The 22,129-nt window shown below is 43.9% G+C and overlaps 1 protein-coding gene across 1 annotated transcript; it reads right to left on the reverse strand.

The window, feature by feature from the left end:
* Window positions 1–5,763: 5,763 nt before the first annotated feature.
* LOC114446285 (RNA-binding protein Nova-1-like) lies at window positions 5,764–21,325 on the reverse strand. Its single transcript, XM_028421797.1, has 5 exons — window positions 21,160–21,325; window positions 18,549–18,559; window positions 14,754–14,949; window positions 7,375–7,541; window positions 5,764–7,022 (listed from the first exon to the last, which is right to left on the reverse strand). The coding sequence occupies exons 1-5, from the start codon at window positions 21,323–21,325 to the stop codon at window positions 6,003–6,005; spliced, it is 1,560 nt and encodes a 519-aa protein (XP_028277598.1). The 3' UTR covers window positions 5,764–6,002.
* Window positions 21,326–22,129: the final 804 nt, after the last annotated feature.

Consider the following 22,129-nt stretch of genomic DNA (forward strand, 5'->3'; position numbering starts at 1 on the left):
AGTAGTCCAGGTAACTAGAAAAAAACAAAAAAACAGAACAGTCTGGCAGAGTTTGACAGTAAAAGTGGCGTAAAATATCCAACACATTTTATGAGTTCTAAGGGATGGAGGTCAACAAAGTTCATGGGAGGTTCAGAGGGTCAAAGACAAAAAATGGCCTCATGTCCGGTTGGCAAAAAAAAAAAAAAAAATCCTGTATGTTCTCAGACGAAAGGGCTCAGAAATACCTTAATCCGTTTAAAGGGTGGACACAGTTGCAGGTGCTCGTTGTGATGAAACACAAATCGTGTAGGCTGAGAGAGTGAGACTCAGGTAGAAGAGGTTTTAAGAGAGGAGTGAGCAGCCTTAGCCAGTTTGTAGCATTTTAAACCCAGTCCCAGCCTTCTTGTGAAAAGGGCTCCGTGGGGTGGGGGGGGGGGGGGTCAGATGAACGTCCAGAATACATTTGGAGTGGAACTCAAAACAAACATGACGACATTTTGGAATGATACTGCAACTTGTTTGGCACTCAGATTAGAAGCAGTAGATGCAACAACATGAGGTTTGCAACACAAAATAATCAGACAGAAATACCATTCATAAAACAAGGCTTTAACCGTTTAATGGTTTCCTCTGTGATTTTTTTATCAGGTGGCTTCATTTTTGCTGGTGCCGACAAACTCAGATCTGACTGTTAACACCAGCCAGACCTCAAACATGCATCTCTCAGTCCAGAGCTTAAATACCAAGATTTTTTCCCCCTAATTTTGGAATTTAAAAGCAAAAACAGGATGTAGAACAAAGCATCCTGGTTCAAAAACAAAGCACACAGTGATTGACACAGACCTCTGCTGAAGGGAATGTGAAGGAGAAGCCTTCCAGTGATTAAACAGGTGCTACTTTTCTATTTTGTCTGAGACTCCAGCCCTTTCCATCATTCATGAGACCCAAAGGGATCAGGGAATAAATAAATAAGTCACATCAGAGCAACAGAAAACTATGACCAAAAAACAAAAAACATAAATCAGTCAAATAAACTGTTGAAAGCCAACATGGTTTGCTTCATTTCACACCCATTATGACCCACTGATCAGTAAAGTGCATTTATGCAACACCAAACAAACAAGATAATGTTGACAGCGAATCGGAAGTTGTGTTAAAACATATCTGGTTCATGACTATGGCCGTGCGAGGCCTACCTGACTATAGCTGAAATCTGTTATTGACATAGATATTAACTCTACATGTTTGACATTCCTGCCCTGAATTTACATTAAAGACTGATAAACATTCGACAGAACAAAAAAAAAAAAGAAATCAAGAGAGAGTGAATGGGTACATTCATAGATTAGATCTGGGCTTTCAAGCTGTGACATAAAAAACGAATCTAGAAACATTATGAGACAGGTTATATGAGGTTCAACCTGCTTAAAAAAAAAAAGAAATGCATGCCTGATATCCTAAAAACACAAGGAGCCAATGCACTGAATAACATTTTCACGTTTGCTTGTTTCACATTTTTAATACTCCTCACTGTCCTTATAAATCTAAATATCTTCTCTGATGATGTTTAGAGAGATGACCGATGAGAAATTTGATCTCAGATGTTTGTGTGTGTGTGTGTGTGTGTGCGTCTTTTTTTTTTTTCGGGCCAACATGACAATAATGAGCTCCCTCCCAACTCACATAAAAGAAAAAAAAATCGTTTTCTTTTTTTTTTTAAGAAAAAACATGAGGCGAGTAAACTTAAGTGCTTTACATTTGACTGCATGCAGCGTTATGTCTTTGAATGTTTGCGAGACACCTCGCAGGTTTTTGTTAAATTTTTTTTTTTCCTCCATAATTTTACTTTGATACCATGCAATAGAAGACGTGCAAAAAGATAACACCTAACTCCACAAACACATTTTTTTTGATTGTTAATGGTTATGTTATGAATGCTTATAACATGTTATGCTTAGTCCATGCTGGCCTATAGAGACATTTGTGAGAAAACAGCAGTACTTAAGCCACAGGTCAAACAAACACACAAGGGATGCATGGAGTGTAAAACAACATGGATCCATAAAAGTCACAATCTTTAACTCTTACTCTATGTACCTATGGGATAAAACAATGCACAAAAAAGTTCTTTGTCCTTTGTTTTCTTAAGTAATGTATTTGATTATCTTTTCTTAACTTAAAAGACAGTGTTTGATTGGCACTTGATCAGCACTTCTAAACAAGTTATTGATATCTAACATTTGATCGCACATCTACAATTTCAGAAGCTGCGGAGGTCTAGTTTGGCACAGGTTGTACTATGGAGTCTATTATTACTTTACTATCTTACCAATACTGTATAGTATTCTATACACCTCGTTTTATGCTCCAGCCTTTTAGAGCATGTTTCTAATCAACAGACCAGACATCTTTTCAACTAAAATATTTTGTATAGTTTACTTATCAAATAGCAGCATTTTCATAACTTACAAAAAAGTACATGTAAACCTATTCATTCAAAATCTTAGTAATTTCAAAGGTTCATACAACAGACATAAAACACAAAACAGGACAACATGCTACTATATTGCTTCCAATATTCTTTACATTTTCTTACTGTCAAACTAAATCATCAATGACAGAAATATGGACACCACCGGTCGATGATGAGTCATCATAATGCACAAACAAATCGCGAAGCTAATCTTAATCAGGCTTTAGTTGGCACTCTCATCATCCACACAAATATAACATAGTTTCACATTGTATCGACAACGCTGGACTGCATTTGGACTACAAACTAGAATAGCTACAATAAAGTACATATAGATCATATGACATGACATATTGTATTCCACAGAAATGAATTCTAGTCATTTTCAGATAAGAGGATATGCATAAAGGATGTCATTGTTTCGGCTTGAGGTCACATACAAGTTCCCACCTTGCGCTCTCTATCTTATGCATTCTGTCCTTACTATGCTTTGTTTAGAGGCTGACACGTCTCAGCCGACTTATGAGTATTTATCAACCAAGGTTTGCCTTCTTCTGGGAAAAAAAAATCAACACATTCTCTTCCCTTTAAAAGGCCGTAGTTCACTGTCTAAATCCTACTTGTTCTTCTTTAAGAGGGAATTTGATACTTTGAGCTAACATTGCTGGTTGGTCTTCGTGGGTGTCACAGTTTTGGAGGCAGGTGTTTTGTTTTGTTTTTTTTTCTCTGTGCATTTCAGCCTTGTGAACTCTGCGGCCTGGGAAAAAAATATTTTCGTACCCTTATGACCTATAGTGCATAACTCCCGCCGGCAGCACATCTCGAACACACCGCCCATGAGAAGACAAGACAGGAGGAAGGAGAAAGAGGGGGAGAGCACAGTGTAAGGAAGAAGCACAGGCAGGGATTATAGGACACAGGAGGGTTCTCAGAACGGTGAGAAACAGCAACATGCAGGGGGAATAAAATGTTGAGAGAAAGAGGAAAGTTAATGAGGGGCTGAGAGAAATAGCATTTGGCACAATATATTGATCAGAAAGCTTCGAAGGAGAGCTCCCTGTAGTCAAGCAGTCCAGTTGCATTGATAAAACACCCCCTTTGCTTTGTGCTTTGTATCTTATTATGCTAAAGTCTTGGGCAGTAAAAGGTTACCTAATGCTAAGGTGGCCAGATTGTAGTTATGGATGACTGTGAAGCCTTCCAGACACGTAGTGAAAGGAGAGATTTTTGCAGCCACACGCAATGTTCAGACACAAATAGTTGTTTCAAATTACTTTCAAACATGAATTTATGAAAATGAAAAGGCTGTTCTTTAAATATTCTGGAAAAACAAAACAAAAAACGGGATTTTGTTGGACACTACTCAGCACCAACCCTCACAGCCGTGTATTCAGGAAGCTGATCATAGAGCTTGGGTTGATGGGGGACATTTGAATGATGTCTTCAGAGCTGAGGGATGGAGAATACGGTGCGGGGAAAATGCGGCAGGGGGTAAATTTGTTATGCGCTGATCGGGAAGATGTGTGCTAAATTTTGAAGTGCAGTGCGTTGGTAAACAGAAAACATCACAAGACGCTGGAGTGTAAATGCTCTTGTGGAGATAAATCCCTTTCTGTCAGTATTGGTAGGTCTGCGACATAGATGTACACATTAAAAATATACCCAAGCAGGGACAGACACGCTTTACATTGTGTTCTTAATGTCTCACAGTGCAGTCTTCAGAGACCCAGTGTACTCAGGATGAACACTATGGATAGCAGCACAGAAGGAAGCCAAGGTAATCTTCGAGTGCTTGGAAATGCTCTAGACAATTAGCCTGCCTGCATTAGACAAACAATTGCCCGTAAAAGACAACGATGCCAAAACATTTTATGTTTTATTACGTGCTTCACCTGAAATTAGTGAGCTTTAACGTGTTTTGGGAACGATAACAGGCTGCCTTGATGGATGCTGATTTTTTTATTTTTTTTTTCATCTTGATGCAAATTGGGAAGGATGGCTCACAGAAAAAAAGTGAGACCAAACCTTCTTTTCAAGTGTCATTCTACTTCCCTTTCATTAGTGTATGTCTCTTGACTATTTGGTACCCTTAATGTAAAGGCAATAGTTTCTTTGTTCACAGATATTGGTTCATACAGCTTTACTTATCAAAATGCTTTGTTGTAGTGCTTGTTCCCTTTGAGAACTGAACTGGTTAGACACTGCTTGAAGGTAGTCTGAGCTCGGGAGTTACAAATGTCTAAGGCAAAAACCATGTCGGGTGATATAAATGTTGGAGGATGGCCAATTTTTAATGAAAAAAAAATTGTATTGGGAGCGAGAATGGGAATATTAAGACTGGAGTTTTGAAATCAATCATTTGTCATTAGGTGAGAGGCTGGGTCAGACAGATCCAATGGGCTTCTAATGGCTGGACGACACATCGGCTATTTTAAATCAAGTATCAGTCGCCAGAGAGATTCAGATTTCATGGTAGATATAAACTAATTCTATAGCACCAAGAAAGGGTTAAACGACATATCTCTGTGTGTTTATAGCTGTGACTGAATATGCAAATATGTCTCAGTGTTTGTGCGTTTGTGGGAGCGTCGTCTATGTGTGTTTCATGTAAAATATATTTATACATTCCTGTGTGTCTCCTCTGTCCTCTCACATTGATTATTTAACCCCTGAACTATACTTGCAGACAGCAACAGTGAAGTTCAGACTGGGTTTGAGTTATACATTTCTTTCACTGCAACACAATATTTGATCCCTGTAAATAAAAATAGCAATAGGCTAATATTGTTTTTACATTCAGATCAACCTGCTCTCACAGGTTTAAATAATCTATTTGTGTTTGAATGAGACCATGTCAATAAATAAAGGATGAAAATATAAAATACAAAAATTTAGAAACTTCAATTATGATGCCAGAATTCAACAAATATCAACATAGATGTGTGTGTGTGTGTGTGTGTTTTTTTTTTCCTTAAAGAAATTATACTCAGATTGCTTCCCCATAAACTGAGATGACCTCAGGTGCTTGTTGTAAAACCTCTCCCTTGTTAACAATGCCTGCTGCATTGTATACAAAGAGCAAGGTTTGTAAAACAGCTCTAGTAGCTGGCTTCATCTGACACGCTCGGCTCACCGGGAGCGGAGGCTTGCAACTGAAATTCAAACCCAACACAAAAAAAAAAAAAAAAAATACAAATAAAAATAAAACAGCTATGAGGTTTTGGAGGAGGGTGAAACCTTGCGGCCACACCCTTGAATCTGCAGCTTGGCAGTGGACCAGTTCAGCTTACTCTGATCACCATCGTCAAAAGGACTCGACACAAACTTTTTAAAAAACACCAGGACATCGGTCCTAAAAACACATTCACATATCACACACACTTATCTTGGTTGTCTCCCCCACCTCCTCCTTTGTGATTCTCTCATTTGATACTGAAATATTGAACAGATATTTGGACGTTTCTTTTTTTTTTCTATTCATCCTGACTCTCTCGTTTTCCTTCTATCTCTGTCTTCATCCTTTCCTTCTTTCCTATTCTTCTTTCTTTTAGCCCACCTTCTGTGGGTTGGTAGCTCGCACGCCCTGCTCGTAAGTGATCCGCTGGCTGATCAGATACTGCGCTGCTTGCGTAGCGGCTGGCGACCCTGTTATGGTAACTTTACGGTTCCGAGTCCCAGGAATGAATTCTCCCTTTTTGGAGATCTGGATGCGGGCTCCTGTTAGCTCCTGGTACTCTACCAGCGTTTTCCCTCCTTTCCCTAAAATGGCACCCACCAGATTCTCGGGCACTGCAATCTCAACTACGTCCTTGGCCCCATCTGCCAGCTTCTCTGTTGCCAATAGGGAGGAGGCCATCAGTGGGGATGAAGCATTAAGGTAACCATTGGAAGCCCCGGTAGCAGCTGCTAGAGAGCCCAGGGAGAACCCACCGAGGCCTGTAGCAGGGTGGCCGGCACTGCCGGAGGCATCGCTTGCGTAAGAGGCCAGGAGGTTAGCCGCAGCAGCAGCAGCCGGGTTAGCACTAGCTGCAACTGCGGCAAGGACCCCAGAGGCAGCTGCAGGGTTGAGGCCCAGGCCCAGGGTGTTAGTGTTGTAGCCGTAGCTGGCCAGTGTGTTGAGGGCTGAGGTGATGGCCAGCAGATCGTTGCCAGAGAAGCTGGACATGGCAGCAGGGAAGGCGCCCATTCCCGTCAAGCCGGCCTGGCCCAGGAGGCTGGAGGCGGTAGCAGCAGCTGCGGCTGCATTGGGCAGCACCTCAGCCGTGTTAGCATAGGGGGAGCCGGTGGGGTTGGAGTTGGCCACTGGGCCTGAGACGTTGGAGTAGCTGATGTTGAGGCAGCTGCTGCTCTGCGGGTCCTCCTGGATTTTCTGCACGATGATTTCCACAGCCTTGCGGTTCTGCTCAGGCTCCCCACTGATGGTTACCACTCGCTCCTGCAGGTTGATACCCTCTGGCTTCTGGGAGAGCTGCACCCAAGCCCCTGACTGCTCCATCACCGCTTTTACCGTGGCTCCACCTTTGCCAATTATCAGCCCAGCCGTGCTATTGGGCACGATCAATTTGGCCTGCGGAGAAATAGAAAAATTGTGGTAACACAAGAAAGATTTAACCGCACAAATGGCTGACAGAAAGAGAGATGTCTCTCACTGAGTCAGAGTACTATACCAGCCCCCGCTTTACTCAGCGATTTGTTAATCCCAGGGGTTTAGGCTGCAGCTGCCACACGGCTCTGTCTAGCTATGAAAGACTGTAGGTAAAAATAACCACATACCCTCACATTTTCCTGACCCCAACACGCTGCAGGTCATGGCTCAGAGAGCAAGTAAGACTAGCAACTAATAAACGTGTGGTGTCCTGGAAGTGAACTGTGCCTTCCACATACTGACCACACACTGTGAAAGCCCCACAGAAGCTCACCTGTTTGACACGGTCGGGGTTAACTGTGGTCTGTGGCTGCAGTATGCTGACTGGCTCTGGTTTCTGGGCGCTCTGCGGCATCTCGCGGACTTTCTCCGCAATGAAGTTGTGGACACCATTGAGCGCTTCGACTGTACCCTGTATCAGACAGACTCGTTCTGTTGTTCCTGTGATGAGAGAGGAAGAGGAGGACAACACAGAGGATGGGTTACTCTAATGTGCTCAGATTGGGGACTTGGCAGGCAGATTTGAGGGATTTGTAAGTGGCTGGATTAAAATCTACATTTATATTAGGATGTCTTGGCAATGAAGAATGTTCCTTGACATTTCACAAAGAGACCCAATTACTAAGCTATTCCTCGCTTCTACCATTTACACAATCAACAGAGAAACAGCTGAAAGACTGAACCATGCTTGGTTAGCATGTCATGTGGGGGGTGGGGGGGGTGGATGAAGGATTCCTCTTCAATGATGTAACACTTTCAGTGCTGTAATCCTGAGCCTGTCTTTGCCTTGCAGCTCTAATAGACTAAACACACATTTGTTCTTCCCCTAGGCTTCTTTCTACGCCCACATTGACGACCCAACCGGCATTCCGTTGCCATGGCAAAGGGGCCGAGCCGTAGAAACAGGTGATGCAACAGCGAGTCCTTTATACTTGCATTTTTAAAACACTCTCCCTTTTGTATCGACCTCACTGCCTCGCTCTCTTGCGATTTTCTTTGTTGGCTTTGAATCAGAGTATTTAATGAGAAGAAAGCGCCCCCTTTATCTAAAGCGGTAATGACCAGCTGATGAGGTGGCTGATCTTTAATTCTTAGATAACTAGTGTGGTTGAGACCCTCACGCATGTCTGTCCTCACAAATGCAGGATATTCAATGGAAATCAAAGTCAGACCTGATTGGCTTTATGTCACACATCTGTGGAATAATGGATTTAGACAGTCAATAGGTCAATTCAGCATATCAGGAAAAAAGCCAGAGGAAACTGTAATTGGGTAAAAAATGGGGGGAAGGGAACCTTTTCTCCTTAAATCAATTGTGCTATTAAAATATAAATAAATAAATATCTTAAATATATATCTTATGGGGGTTTAGAATTTGCAGGGTCTTAACTTAAACTAAAATAAAATCCATCAAAGCTTTTCTAACACGCTCTACCTCTGACAAATGCAAACAGTGTCATATTTTTGTGCTTCTATTCCATTGTTCATTTGGATATTACTGCATCAATCCTCCCATCTTAACTAGAAAATCTCATGCAAAATTTCAAAATAAGACAATGAGCTTTATTGGCTGTAAAACAAAGGGCCAGTGGAGCCCAGACTGATCAGCTCTGCCCTCAGTCTTCGGACTGCCTCTCTTGGTGGTGTGCTGCACCTGCCTGTCATTCTTGAAGTGACAGACTGCAGCCTGAGAGCACAAGCATTTAACCTGTTGCAGATATTTCTGTCAGCACACATTCATCATGGAACCAACATTTCAAAATGATACATGTCACCATATTGAATGCACGCCGGAGGCTTGAGGTGGACGGTCTAAATAAAAACATTTGAAAATTCATCTAACAAGATGAACAGTGGGTGTTACTTCCTATAAAGCCTAATGACTGTAATTCCCCTTCACATCTATTAAAGGCGAGCATGCTGGAGGAAATGGTAAAAGCACATTAATTCTTGTGTATGAATCGCAGCACAGACACAAAATAACTTAATTAGACTGCGGCATATATAAAAAACACTGTGGCTTTAAGTGATTTAACCTTAGCCTGACTTATTGTAATTTTCTTAGAGTGAGCAACCTCTTTCCCCCGCCCTACGCAGATGCAAAAACATATAAACTAGGCCACTGAGTGACGCAACACATCCTTCGAAGATGTTTTGCCCTGAGTAGTATTGCTTATTGCTTCATCTTCACTTTTCCACTGTTAAATGCTGAGTGAGGAGGTCCCTCTGCTTTGCTTGGTACAGTAATCTCCATTTAAACATCCCTGCCTCTACAAAAAGACTAACAGTGCTGCTCCCAGGTCAGTTTACGTTCAGGCAGACAAACGCAACTATTGTCACGGATGAGACAACACAAAGAGGATGTGAAACTATCTGAATCTTCCACTCGTTTCACTTCCTGATTTGCTTGCATCAGCTCCTCTCTTTTTCGAAGGGTTTCATAATAAAAGCCCCACACTTTGAGTCAGTTCGTCCTCTGGTTGGCAGCAGGGGAGAGAAATGTGTCAGTGCCCCAGAGAGGGCACATCTCAGTCTGCAGAGTAGACTCTCAGGTCTTCTATCCTGATCCTGAAGCAATAAAGTTTCAACACTAGAGATTTTCTGACGCGAATCTGCCTCTGCATTGTTGTCCAATTCCTTTGTCTGATTTATTTAGACTGTTAGCATGTCACACAAAAGTATCACCCGTAATTACTGTCATCACATCAGCAGATTTTCTAAGTAATTATTCACACTGCAAACTGAGCTGAAGCATTTTTGTCTGTAATCTCAGTGCTGACTATATTCAACATGTCACGTTGTTGCCATATGGCAGCCTCCTCTAAAACATAAACACTGATTTTAAATGTGGGAATCTTTTGTAGTGCGTCACCATTTATATCTAGTAAATCAGAAACAGTCTCCTGGACAGCTTTTCACATTACATCACACCCTGACCAGAGGTTCCCACCAATCCCTGCAGCCATCTTTGAAAAAAAACGCAGCAGACGTACCGCCCTTATCACAGTCTGCTCCTGGCATTCAGCATGGAGAACTCAGCCTTGGCTATACTTTATGAACCTGGTTCAAGTTGTAAGACAAGCAGTGCTTCTTAGTTGTAAATTGTAGTTTTAAGTCCAAGTGGAATTTTGTGAACTGCTTGGAGTAACAGATAGCGTTGTTTAAACCTGTAGCAATGCAGGATCTGATGTCTGTGCTGCATTAAAATACTCACAGGAATGTCACAGTAAGACGAGTGTTTGTCTGTTTGATCAGACCTTAACCTTTACTCAAACACTGATATTCTACTAACATATTGCTTTCTGCCTTCTCCATCATGCTGGAGAGCCTTTACATCTCACATATCTAATCAGTTACATTTCAAACCAAACACAGCAGCTCAGGATTCTACATATTTTTTGCATTACTAAAACAGGAGGGAGTGCCACACACACATTTGTTGAGGACTATTTTCTGCAGTGCATTAATACAAATGTGGTGCATTTACAGAAATCCAAACAGCAGCAGCAGCAGCTGCAGCAGTACATGGCGAGTGTTTGCGGTATTAAGAAATATTCAGCCTCCATAAATGAACATTTATTTAGACCAGTAGATCAGAAACCAGAAATCTGCAGGTCACATGACACTAATCAGATGTGTCAATGTTTGATGTTTCTGCAGGTAGATTTTTGACTGATGCCATGTAGCGTTAACAGAAATCAAGGTGTCATTATACACCATTATAAACTGTGGAGCTTGGTGATGCTCCAGTCAAAATACAAGTGGAAAAATATATAAAATATATAATTTGAGCCACAGCTTTCCATTAGCACCTGTCTTATAATTTTGTATTATTACAAAATGGTGGTGTTGAACATTCATTTCTTGTTTATCTTGCTAAAAATACTGCATATTACAGCTGCCAACAAGGTACATGAGGGGGCTGCATCTGAAGACAGAGTGCGTCAATACAGTACGACAAAGCCGTTCTCTTTCAAAGGCTCCTTGCCTTCTTTTCCCAAGATTCATTGCGTGCTGATGATGGTTGGGTTATTTTCCCAAGAGAATATTTCAGACTCAACCAACTGAACTCTCTACTGCAGCTGGTAATGTTGCTAGGCAACAGAAGTGGCACTTTGTGACAGCTGGGGATGCAATAGGAAATCCTACATAGGCCAGACCATTTAACGAAGCTCAGCCTAAACTTTGTAGAGCACAAATGAATTCAAGCACAGCTAACATATAGCGCTGCTGAGGTGCACTGCATGGATTTAAACCTAAGTTGAGAATGGACTTGTGTTAGCATGTAGCAGGCACTTTCAATCATTTGAATCATGATAAAAGCTAGAATGTAAAGCTGTAGCATAAGAAATTTAGATCATTGGACTGGCTCTCAGTCCAATGAAGTGTTCACTCTGCAGGCTCTAGGAGCTGGCTCCAGAAGTGAGTCAATCCCCACAGATATGTTAAAATGTCCAACTCTACAGCAGAAATAAGCACATTTACAGCCTGGTAGGGTTAGGGTTTTGTAACATGGGATGCTAACAACAAGTTATGAACCTAGAAACCAGCCTGCAGGTTTCCACCACCATCATTAACAGCAGTAGACTTTACCATCAAACAGACAGGGAAGAAGTTTCAGGAGTACATGTTCAACATGAGATCTGAAGCCAGAAGCACTGCTGGTGAAGGAGAGACCAATTTAATTGGAATTAGTACACACCCCTGAGTGTACTCCGTCAAAGCAAAGCTCTAACAATACATCTTGCTGCATGAGCTGTGAGCTTTCTCTGTTCAAACTCCATAACCCCAGTTTTCTACTGAAAAGTCAAAACTGGAATACCTGGCCTCTGTCTAAACCTGGTAGTGTCCCTTTAATCATCTGCCCTTTATCAATCACAAACTACAGCAGCTGTTGTGTATTGCAATGGCAGATCCAGCATTGTGCTTCCAGATCAGGTCAGCTGGGAGTTTTGGTCTCTAACACAACACATTAGCACTGTAGAGCAGAACAAAACAGACAGAAAGCTACGTTGTAACAACTGTTTCTCATCAAAGTATTCACTGGAGGCACAGGCAGGAATCCGGAGAAATAAAAGCTCCAGTTTCAGTTTGAAATCCCCGCCCATGACGTCACCCTAAACCCGTCTAAAGGAGAGCATTAGTTTGATATATGCTTGATATGGAGTTGGAAAACAGCTCCTTTTTAAAGCACATACTAGTGTATACTGTGGTGTTTTCCAGCTCACTAGTGTGACATTTTATGATCGGATAATGGAAAACATACACCACTGTGTTTCTATGACATCACAACAAGCTCATCTGTTTTGTGCCGCACAAAGTAACTCAATACATGTAGCTGGCTGCACGCCAGATGCACAAAGCAGAGGGTTTGAAGTTTAGTTTCTAAGTTTGTGCTCAAATGGAGAACTCCCACGGCTCTCCTCACAGCTGCTTAAATATGCGGATGTGTGTAAGTAGGTGTGAGTAGGCGTGTGTATGTGCCCAACGCAACACTACAAGTGGGTGAATGCATAGCGTGCTGCATTTATAGGCAGCAGTCTCCTCACTCAGAGCCTACGTTTTAAGAAGAAAGCATGCAAACACATTTTTAAGAGAAGTATGATGTCATCGTATCTGGCCCAAACTGCCCCAACTACCAGGAACCAAATCTGAGCGAAACAACGAGTGGGGAGGAGGAAAGAGGAAACTTGGCGTGTGTTAGAGCAGCTTGAGTACAGCTGGGAGAGGGGTCATGTCCACAGAGAGAGATTGAAACAGGCTATTTCTGGTCCTGCCCCCCTGTCCCCTCTCTCACATACAATCATGCATCATCCACACCCTTCACTATCTCTGCTCATCCATCTCAGTCCGCCACAGCAGGGCCCCGCTGTACACTAACCCCCCCCCCCCCCCCACCAAAAACCTTTGAATTCATGTCTTCCACTAGGTGAAGTGGAGAGGGTGGGTGTCTAAGACTGAGCCATCAGAGGATTGCAGGAGAAAATGGCTGCATCTGTTGTCCCTTGATTTCTCTAGTGTGCGATTGTGCTGTCATGAGTGCGCTCAGTCTGCTGCAGGATGAGAGATAGGGGCGTGAACCATTAGCACGCTATATTAGCCCGCTGATTTAAATCTAAAGCAAAAAAAGTCAAACAGATGTAGCTCATAAGTCTGACACGCCAACTCGATTGCCTCCTAAAATTCAGAACAAGCTCTTCGCAAAACTTCACCGAGCTGCTCACACTTTGAAAGCTTTGGGCTCCGCTGACTTCTGAGAAAGCAGCACCTTTAGCTATTGTGCAGTGTACAGTAGCAGTCGTTTCATTTTACTTGTGTGGGCCAGAACAACCACCCAATCAAATCCTTGCCAGCACCCTCTCCCTGAACTACTCTTCTCACTCATCACGATAATGAGTAGGGGGATGGGCAGAGCAGGTGGTGGCCTATGAACACATCAACAACCCAAAACAAGAAATAAAGATACATATCGCTGCTTTCAGTTGTTTCAATGCAAGCAAAGTGGCCGTAATTCATCCTCTCAAACATGGCTGTGCGGAGATGTGGCCCTCTGAACATGCATCCTCTCACCGCCGCTTAAGAGAAGCATGGGAGAAAAAAAAAAGGGAAAATATTTGCAAGAACATCTTTCTTCTTTTTCTTCTCCCCCAGCGCTCTGTAATTCTTCACGGCAGTTCAGTCAGTCCAATATATCACATCTAACTCCCCACAGAGCAGGCCACATTCAAACTATGTTAGAGTATTTTCATATAGGCTGCGAAACACTTTGTCTGCTTTAGCTAATAGTGCGGAATCGCAGGGCAGATTCACAGCCATCATGATGGAAACTGCATTTTGGAGAATCACATGTTTTCAGTCCGTGGCCTATAAATTGATAACATCTGGAGGATTTCCCATCATGTGCTACAAATTTCCTATCAGTATGTCGTAAATATACATACAGTAAAAGTCAGGGTACTTCACAGAGGATTATTTGCTTGCATCAGTTATCACAGCAAACATCTGGATCTAATAAGCAGCGAGGCACTCAGCACCTGTTATTTTTCAGCAGGTTGAAGCCTCCTCTGAGGCATGAAGGACAAACAGCCAGACTCCTCGACGACTCAGCCGTTTTGTGTTTAGAGGATTAGATGGTTTGGTGTTTGACCTCCATATGATAGGGGTCACCGAGCTGTACGAGCGTCCTGTTGCCACTTTTGAGTCTCGAGCACAATTATCGCCTCGGATGCTCTACTGTACGTCCTCTGCGACGCAGGGTCTGCAGTCGCTTTTTAGAGGCGGGAGAGGGGAATAAAATGGCAGCAAATCATAGCATGACGATGTGGCACATACGACACAGCACAGTCTGATTGTTGCATATCATGCCCTTTTGTGCAATGCCAGCAAAAGTACTGAAATTTCCTGCAGGCCTGAATACAGCATCTATACGCATACTCCTTACAGACATAAGGGTAAATGAATTCAAAGTGTTTGCGACTGCTGTATGAGTACAATGGATGGCAATTATTCCATGAAGCCAAATTAGGAGGATATACGACCCGCTGTCTCCCACCAAAGCGTCACTCCTTCAGCCGGGAGATGAGTCAGATGACTGCTCTCATGTACATAACCCTATATGCTCATCAGTTTTAATTACCCACTGCCCATTCTTACCTGGGTAGAAGTCTTTGGATTTGGACAGCTTAATGGTGGCACCCGTCTCTTTCTGCAGTTGTACGATGGTCTGTCCGCCCTTGCCAATTATAGAGCCGGCTGCATAGCTGGGGATCAGCACCTTCAGGAAGTACTCACCCTCCTCTGTGAAAAGAGACACACAAAAAGGGAAAGGGTCACATCTTACAAAGCGGCTCTGCACATCATCATACGGCACCTAACCACCGGCTACAAAATAAAAATCACAGTGGGAATACATACTGAGGAAATAAGATAATCGTGTGTATTCTTCTGGTGAAGGAAAAACCTTTAGAGTCGGAGGCTTTGTAGCTTCCAGTGCATTCACATTTTATAGAGAGAGAGATTGGTGACATGTTCTGTGTCCTGTCCCAGATTTCCTGTAAATGATGACCTCCTTTCCAGTTTGCAGAGGTCTAATTTTAACTGTTTTCAAGGAGTTTTAGCAACCTCTGACTAAATACAAAGCTGAGCCCAGTGTTTATAATCATGCTTCACATATGAAAAAGGGGGAATTAGAATGTTTAATAAAGTTATAATCTATTACCCATTCAGTCCGTGAATGCCAATACAGAGTGATCCTTCGTAATTACCAGACGTGTGGAGAACATATGGGGACCAATCCCACAGATTTGTTGATGGCTGCACTGCCAAGATGGTCTAAATCTCCTCCATTTTGGAAGGGGCTTCTGTGGCTTACAGTGGCTTGTAGCAGTCACTAATTGACAGTCAGTTGGAGGAATTTGTGTCCAAACACCCTTTTACATCTGGGAAAATGTCCTCACAGAGTCCGCATTGAGAAATAATCAGCAACGAAGAGGGCGAAGAGTCTTAATGAAAAGTAATTTAGCACGAGGCAATCAACCACACACTGAGCCTGGATGGAAATATGATTGCACCTGCACAAGTGTTATATTTATAGATGTGCAGAGGTTGGGATAACCCAATAAATTCTGAATGTTAGACTGATGACGTCATGGTGAACACTTGGTACAGGTGCAGGCGTAGTATGAAAAAGAACAGAAACAAATAATCTCCTCTGCATGCTGAGGTGGATGCAGTGACGTCATGTTCGATCCTCTTCAGCTGCTTCAAGGGTGACGTCACTGGAGCGGGCAGAGATGTAAAAAGGCACTGTCCACCTCTGTACGACAACATCTCTGATACATTTTCGAGTCGGACAGATTTCCAATCGCCGTGTCACTTGTAGAAAGGTATGGAATGTGGGGGGCTCGGCCGGAGCGTAGATGGACGGATGGATGGATGGATGGGGGTGGACCGCCCTGCACTGAGACCAACCTGTTGCCTCAGTAATGCATTCATTAGATTTAGATGTGAATGAACATGGCACTGTGACATTAAGGGATTTCACAGCCTACATGTTCGTTCTCCTCCTCATTGCATTAATATGCCCTTCATGTTCCATTCAGACACAAGCTTGTTTTCCTGCACATCACCCATAACCAATGGCTAACACCAACACAATGACATGTCTGTGAATGCAGTTTCACTTTTAATTAACTGCTGCAGATGATCCTAAATTCCAGGATGCCTCATTATCACATTAACCTGAATTCATCGTTGTAAATCTGCATCCATTGGTCAGGCACTGGTCAACACTGGTGAACAAAAGAAACAGGAAATAAATCTGCACACAGGCGTCCCACAACTCCCTCTATTCTTTCTCTGATATTAGGATCTTTGTGCTGTATCGCAGTCACCTCTCACAATGAATAACAATAAAATGACCTTGGTGGGAAAATAACGATCATTCACGTCTGACACAGCCGCCGTAAAGCTTCTGAGCCCCTCACTCCTGTACCGACAGCTATCTGAAACCACCCAAGGAATTACATCTGATCCAAACATCCAAAGACCTGTTGTTGACAGGCAAGCCCAAACCCACTGCGTAACTTTCTGCTCATCTTCAGCCAGAGTAAAAACCCAGCAGGGGAGGAAGCCACTAAGATTCCCTCCGTCGCCCTCACAGCCACGTTTGCTGTCGTTAGTCAATAATTAATTCCGTCCTAGTGTCTGAGATCACAGTAACAGGTTTTAATGGCGTCATGTGGTAGAGTAAACATGGCAATCTGTTGCTGCAATCCGCCAGGGAAAGGGAGCAGTGGGGCACATTGGGAAGCCGAGCCAGTGGGGTGTTAGTTCAAACCCCTGCTTCCAATACTGGAAGGATGGCTTGGAGGAGAGACGCGGACACCGAGCCAAATGTGTTTAGTTAAGTCACTCGAGGGGGGTGGGTCAGGAGGAAATGCCTTGTGACCGTCCTCCCTCCTTCTCACTACCCCTCCAAGTACTCATTCTGCATTTCAATGGACTAACCTGCTCCTGACAGGCAGCAAGGACGATGGAACAAAAATGAGCAATAATGCACAAATGAGCCTCAGATGTATGAAATGGCACGTAGTTTAGCATGACGGATAAATTCAACAAGTCAGAGAAAAAGAGTTTGAGGCTTACCCATTCTGAGATCTGCTGCTTCTCAAGTCCTCTGTCAGATCGCCATCAATGCCGGGGCACAATCTCTAAAGAGGATCTTAACATTAGCCTAGGCATAGGTGCAATGGTAGTGTTGAGGAATGCGGCCAGTCGACCTTTTTCACCGAGGTCTAATTCATCAGTGAGTGCAGAAAAAGAGATTTCACCGCAGCATCCGAGCCATGCCTGCAGCTGGCCAGAGCCTCAATTGTCTGAGAAAATGCTAATGCAGGCTCTCAGTGTTTTCAGTGAAAGACGGCACGCATTGTTCAAGCCTGCATCGGTTTGAAGGGGGGGGTCTTCCCTGCCGCATCACCCTTTTCACTGCTCTCATCCATATTCATCGAGTGGCCTGTCCGTCTGCAGCAGCACGCAGGACTGACACCTCGCTCGGCCAATGGGTATCCTCCTCCCTCCATCACGTCATGTCCCCACCCCCCCCGATGCCGGTCCCAAAAAATTGAATTTTCTCCCCTACTCCGCCTCTTTTGACGCAGCACTATAAAGTATGGCAGTCCATTCACTCACTTTTTTTAGTGGAAAGTGACAAAGGTGAAGTGGCTGAGGGAGCGGGCTTCAGCGCTGAATGAGGAAGCATGTGGAGTGACCTTCAACAGTGGCTGAAGAGGTGTATGGATAACATAGGCAGATGATGAAGGAGGTGGAGGAGGAGTGATCTGAGACAGCGTGCCTTACGCCACCCACCCTCCTTTCCTCCTTTTCCCCCACCCCCTATCCCTTAGACGGCCATGTTTGAGAGGGCGGAGGGGCTCATCAACCATTGCAAATGGCAGTGCCGCAGAATGGTGGAGGGGGGTGATGAAGCCAATCACTACGCCTATAAATCTTACACCGAGAGGTATCTTAAGTGACTGGACGTGTGTAAAACTACAACGTGCATGTGTGTTTCGGCGTCTGTGTGTGGACACGGGAGGGGGGGGGGGGGGGGGGTCCAGCTTTATTTACCAGAGCTTTCCAGGGAACCAGTAGAAATGAACGTGCTTTATTTCCTGTCTGCTGATTAGTTTCATCCACAAATCAAACCTTAACATGGTGGCCCGTTGTGGTGCTGGAGCAAAACAACAAAAAAAAGCCTTCCAGAAAATTCTAGCAGCCTCATTCACTGAGAGATGCTCTAGTCTATAGACACAGCTTCCCTGTAGACTCCACTCCCTCTCACGGTCTATCTATCTCTCCTTTTCTCTCCGATTTGCTGTCTTCATTTCTATCGCTCTCTCTCATTCTCTCTTTCGCTGCCACCTGGCAAATTCACAGTCCGCTCACGTCACATCGCTCTGCAAGGGCACCTGTGTCCTTCCCACCAAAAATTAAAAAAAAAAAAAAAAAAACATAGCTCACATTCCTGTGCCAACCTTTCCATTAGCAACATTACGAGATCATACCTAATCCCTCAGCCACACAACCTTTTGGAAGGCACATGCTTGCCAGAAACATGGGCTCAGAGTATGGGTAATTAGAAAAAGAAACGAAAGAATGATTTTGAGGAGAGAGAGAGGGGCAATGCTGATAAAAGAGGAGTCATTTCCCTCATTCAGTGTCCACGGCTCTTAATGCACAACAAGAGGCACGGCTTTGAAAGAGCACAGGCTTTCTTCTCTTTGTTGTAACTGCCAGTCATGTTAATGATCAGTTCGGTAGGAATAACGTGATCAATATCAGACGTAGTCAAGGGGTTGGTGATTACAGGGATGTGCAGAAGATTATCAGGCTGTCTCCCACTATTGCCAGCCAGACAGGGCAATGTGTGGGTTTGCATGGTGACATGTAATGCACATAGATCACATGGGATTGGAGGTGATATTAAAAACATCACATAAGCCCTGGGTGGCAAGACGCCTATGAAACATGGGTTTTATTGTTAGTCATGAGATGCAGACTGTGGTGAAATAAGCCTCGCAGTTATGACTGCGTTTGAAATGATGCTAAGCTAACATAAATCACAGAAACTATTCTGTTTTTAATAACATGCAGTTAATACATACCTTGGGGGATTTTGGAGAGGAATAAAATGCCTGTAGATGGTCATTACAGTGACAGCATATAGGTGCCACTTGGCTCCTCTATTAAGGTCAAATTATACATTAAATAAATTGCACATTTGAGGAATAGTTCTCCAGTTCAGCCCCAAATATCCCAGGCTGCCTTTGTATGCATGTCACTGAGGTTTTAAAGAGAGGTCATCCCTGAGATGCTAAGCACATTTTCCATGACAAATTAAAGGCAGGCATGCTAAAAAAATCAACTCTACAGCTTTCTCCTTACAGTACGTCATAATGATTTCAAGTATGATTTTCTCTTTGTCTTCCCAGACTGAGAGCAGCTATGTCGTACAGCACTAAACTGCTTTTTGAATTTCTCAGGACCAAATGTAATGTCACACCATGAGCTTTTCATATCACCTGGATATTGGACAGCAAGATCTCGGCTATACAGCCACCGCTGAAAAGTGAAAACCCTCCTTGAATGAGGAACGCCATGTAACTTCTCTGCTCTACAGTGGGGTTTAGGGGTGCTAATGGAGGACATATGGGTGTTGGATCAGTTCTAAAATGCTGTCTGATAGCACAACGGTCCTTATGTACCATCCTGAAATTACATTTCCGGAGGTGCAGTGAGGTGCAGCATAGACACGCTCATGCTGTTGGAAATGGGATATAATGCTGCTGTCAGTGAACGGTGGGGTGTGTGTGTGTGTTTGTGTGTGTGTGACACAAAGGCAGAGAAATTTCAGCAACATATGGTGAAGAAACCTGCCTATTCTCTGCAGACGCCTAATTAACATTAAGTTCTTGAATAAGTAGTCCCTGTGAGCTGCGGACCGTTACAATCTACACGCTGAAATAAGATGTACAAGTAGATGGAATCAGCCATCATCCCTGCTGCTGCACTCCGACATCTTACTGACAAATAATACAGCATGAGCACACACACACAGACACACCTGCGTGCTGGTTCTTTTCAGCCACAACCACGTCTCCTCCACAAAAAGGAAAAAAGCATCAGTTTGTTAAAACACCACTGCAGTGTTTTTCCTCCACAACAGTTACTGTAACATCCTAGGATTTGTAGCCGGTATGGAAAACATCAACAAAAATACAGATGCTGAGATCTGGCTCACAGGAACATATGAAACCTGGGTTTGACAGGGATTTAGCTTACATGTGGGTTTGAGCATGCACCCTGAAGGGATGTATGGTTTTCACCTGTTGGCTTCCTGCTTAGCTCACCTTGTAATTTGACAGCATCAGTCATACTAAATCTACAGACACCAGCATCCATCTAGAGCTCATCCCCGTCCTGTCAGTGTCAACAAATCAGCACCGACCTGCAGGAGCACTACTATCAGAGACTAAGCAGTGACACTTGTAAAGTCTTCTCTGATCTGTCAACAAAGGCCTCCTCACAGAGCTGCTCAGAAAATATGCAGATTTGTCTTTGGATCAGGGAAGCCCTGTCTGAGACTACAACAGAGAGGGTTATGTGAACAACATCCCTGAATGAAAGACTTCACACAGTTCAGCATACCTCCAGATGTGAGGCATGGAGGCGACTGGGTTCAAATTCAAAGCTGACCTGAGCAGAAGAGGCCGCTCACTCACACCCGGGCTGCCCGCTGTCCCTGCTGGGAAATGCAGCGTCTGAAGTAACAGCCATAAACACGGTCAGTGCGTTTCAAAGTGCCAAGTGCACAGGTGCTGCATGTTATGGCCAACGTGCAGCTTAAAAGCTGCTTCCAGGCTGAATGCGGTTTCAGAGCACGCAGAGGGGTTGATATTCAATACTATATTTTGCAGTTACACATCCACCATGCAGGCTCACACGGCTTGTACTTGGTGTGGAGGAGACGCCGTGGATGAGCTGGATTCTCTCTTACCTCCAGTGTTGGTGCGTTTGGTACAGCCGGCCTCCTCAGCAGGAGTTTCCAGCGGTCGTTTGCGGGAGTCCGGGTTATCCGCGTCCATATGGGTCTGCTGCAGGCTGTGGAGGGCAGGGTTGTATATCCCGTTATGGTCCACGGCTGCTCCACCACCGGCCATCATCATCTTTTCCCCCGGAGCTGTAGATAAATTTGCGCTATTCCCCCCCTTTTCTCTCTCTCTCTCTCTCTCTCTCCCTTTCACACACACACACACACACACACACTGCGCCCTCACCACCACATAACGCGTACCGCGATACGAACGACAAGTTTTGGGGTCTCGAAACGGTCTCAAAAGGGATCAAAATGTCAGACAGCACCGAGATCGGGGTCTCCTCTTTCCGCTGCCCTGCTGCTCGTCCGGCGCGTCCCTCACAGAGCTAAATATAAAAATCCCATTGAGTGAAACGCGCTCATTTAACGCGCTCCCCGCCGCTCCAGCAGCATGCTCCTTATTGTTGACGCGCCGAACAACCCCGCGCCTTAAAATAAAGCTGCAGCACAGATCCGCAATTTAAACACGTGCAACAGCTTCGCGGAGGAAAAAACGGCTTTCCGAACTTATCTTCTCGCCATATTCCTCTGCTCAGTCCAGAGTGATGAGTGCAGCTGTTGTTATTGTTGCCTTTGTGGCAGTGCAAGAGGGGAGAAATAAGAGTTGGAGGGCTCCAGAGGACCACAGTGCCACTGACCGGCCAAAAGACGGGGCCAGAGCAACCGAGACCCAGCTCTTCTTTCCACCTGAAGAGTATTGAAGTTCATTTTTAACCATTTGGTTCAAAGTTAGTCTTATTGTAGTCAGAAGATCAATTTTTATTTTCATTATGAGAATAGGCGAAAATAAACAGAGCTAAAACTTATTCAGTTTAACACTAAAAGGGAACTATTGTCCCCAACATCCACACAAAACTCCCTCAGAAAGTCA

This window comes from Parambassis ranga, chromosome 14 (assembly GCF_900634625.1).
Source record: "Parambassis ranga chromosome 14, fParRan2.1, whole genome shotgun sequence".
Taxonomy (NCBI): Eukaryota; Metazoa; Chordata; class Actinopteri; family Ambassidae; genus Parambassis; species Parambassis ranga.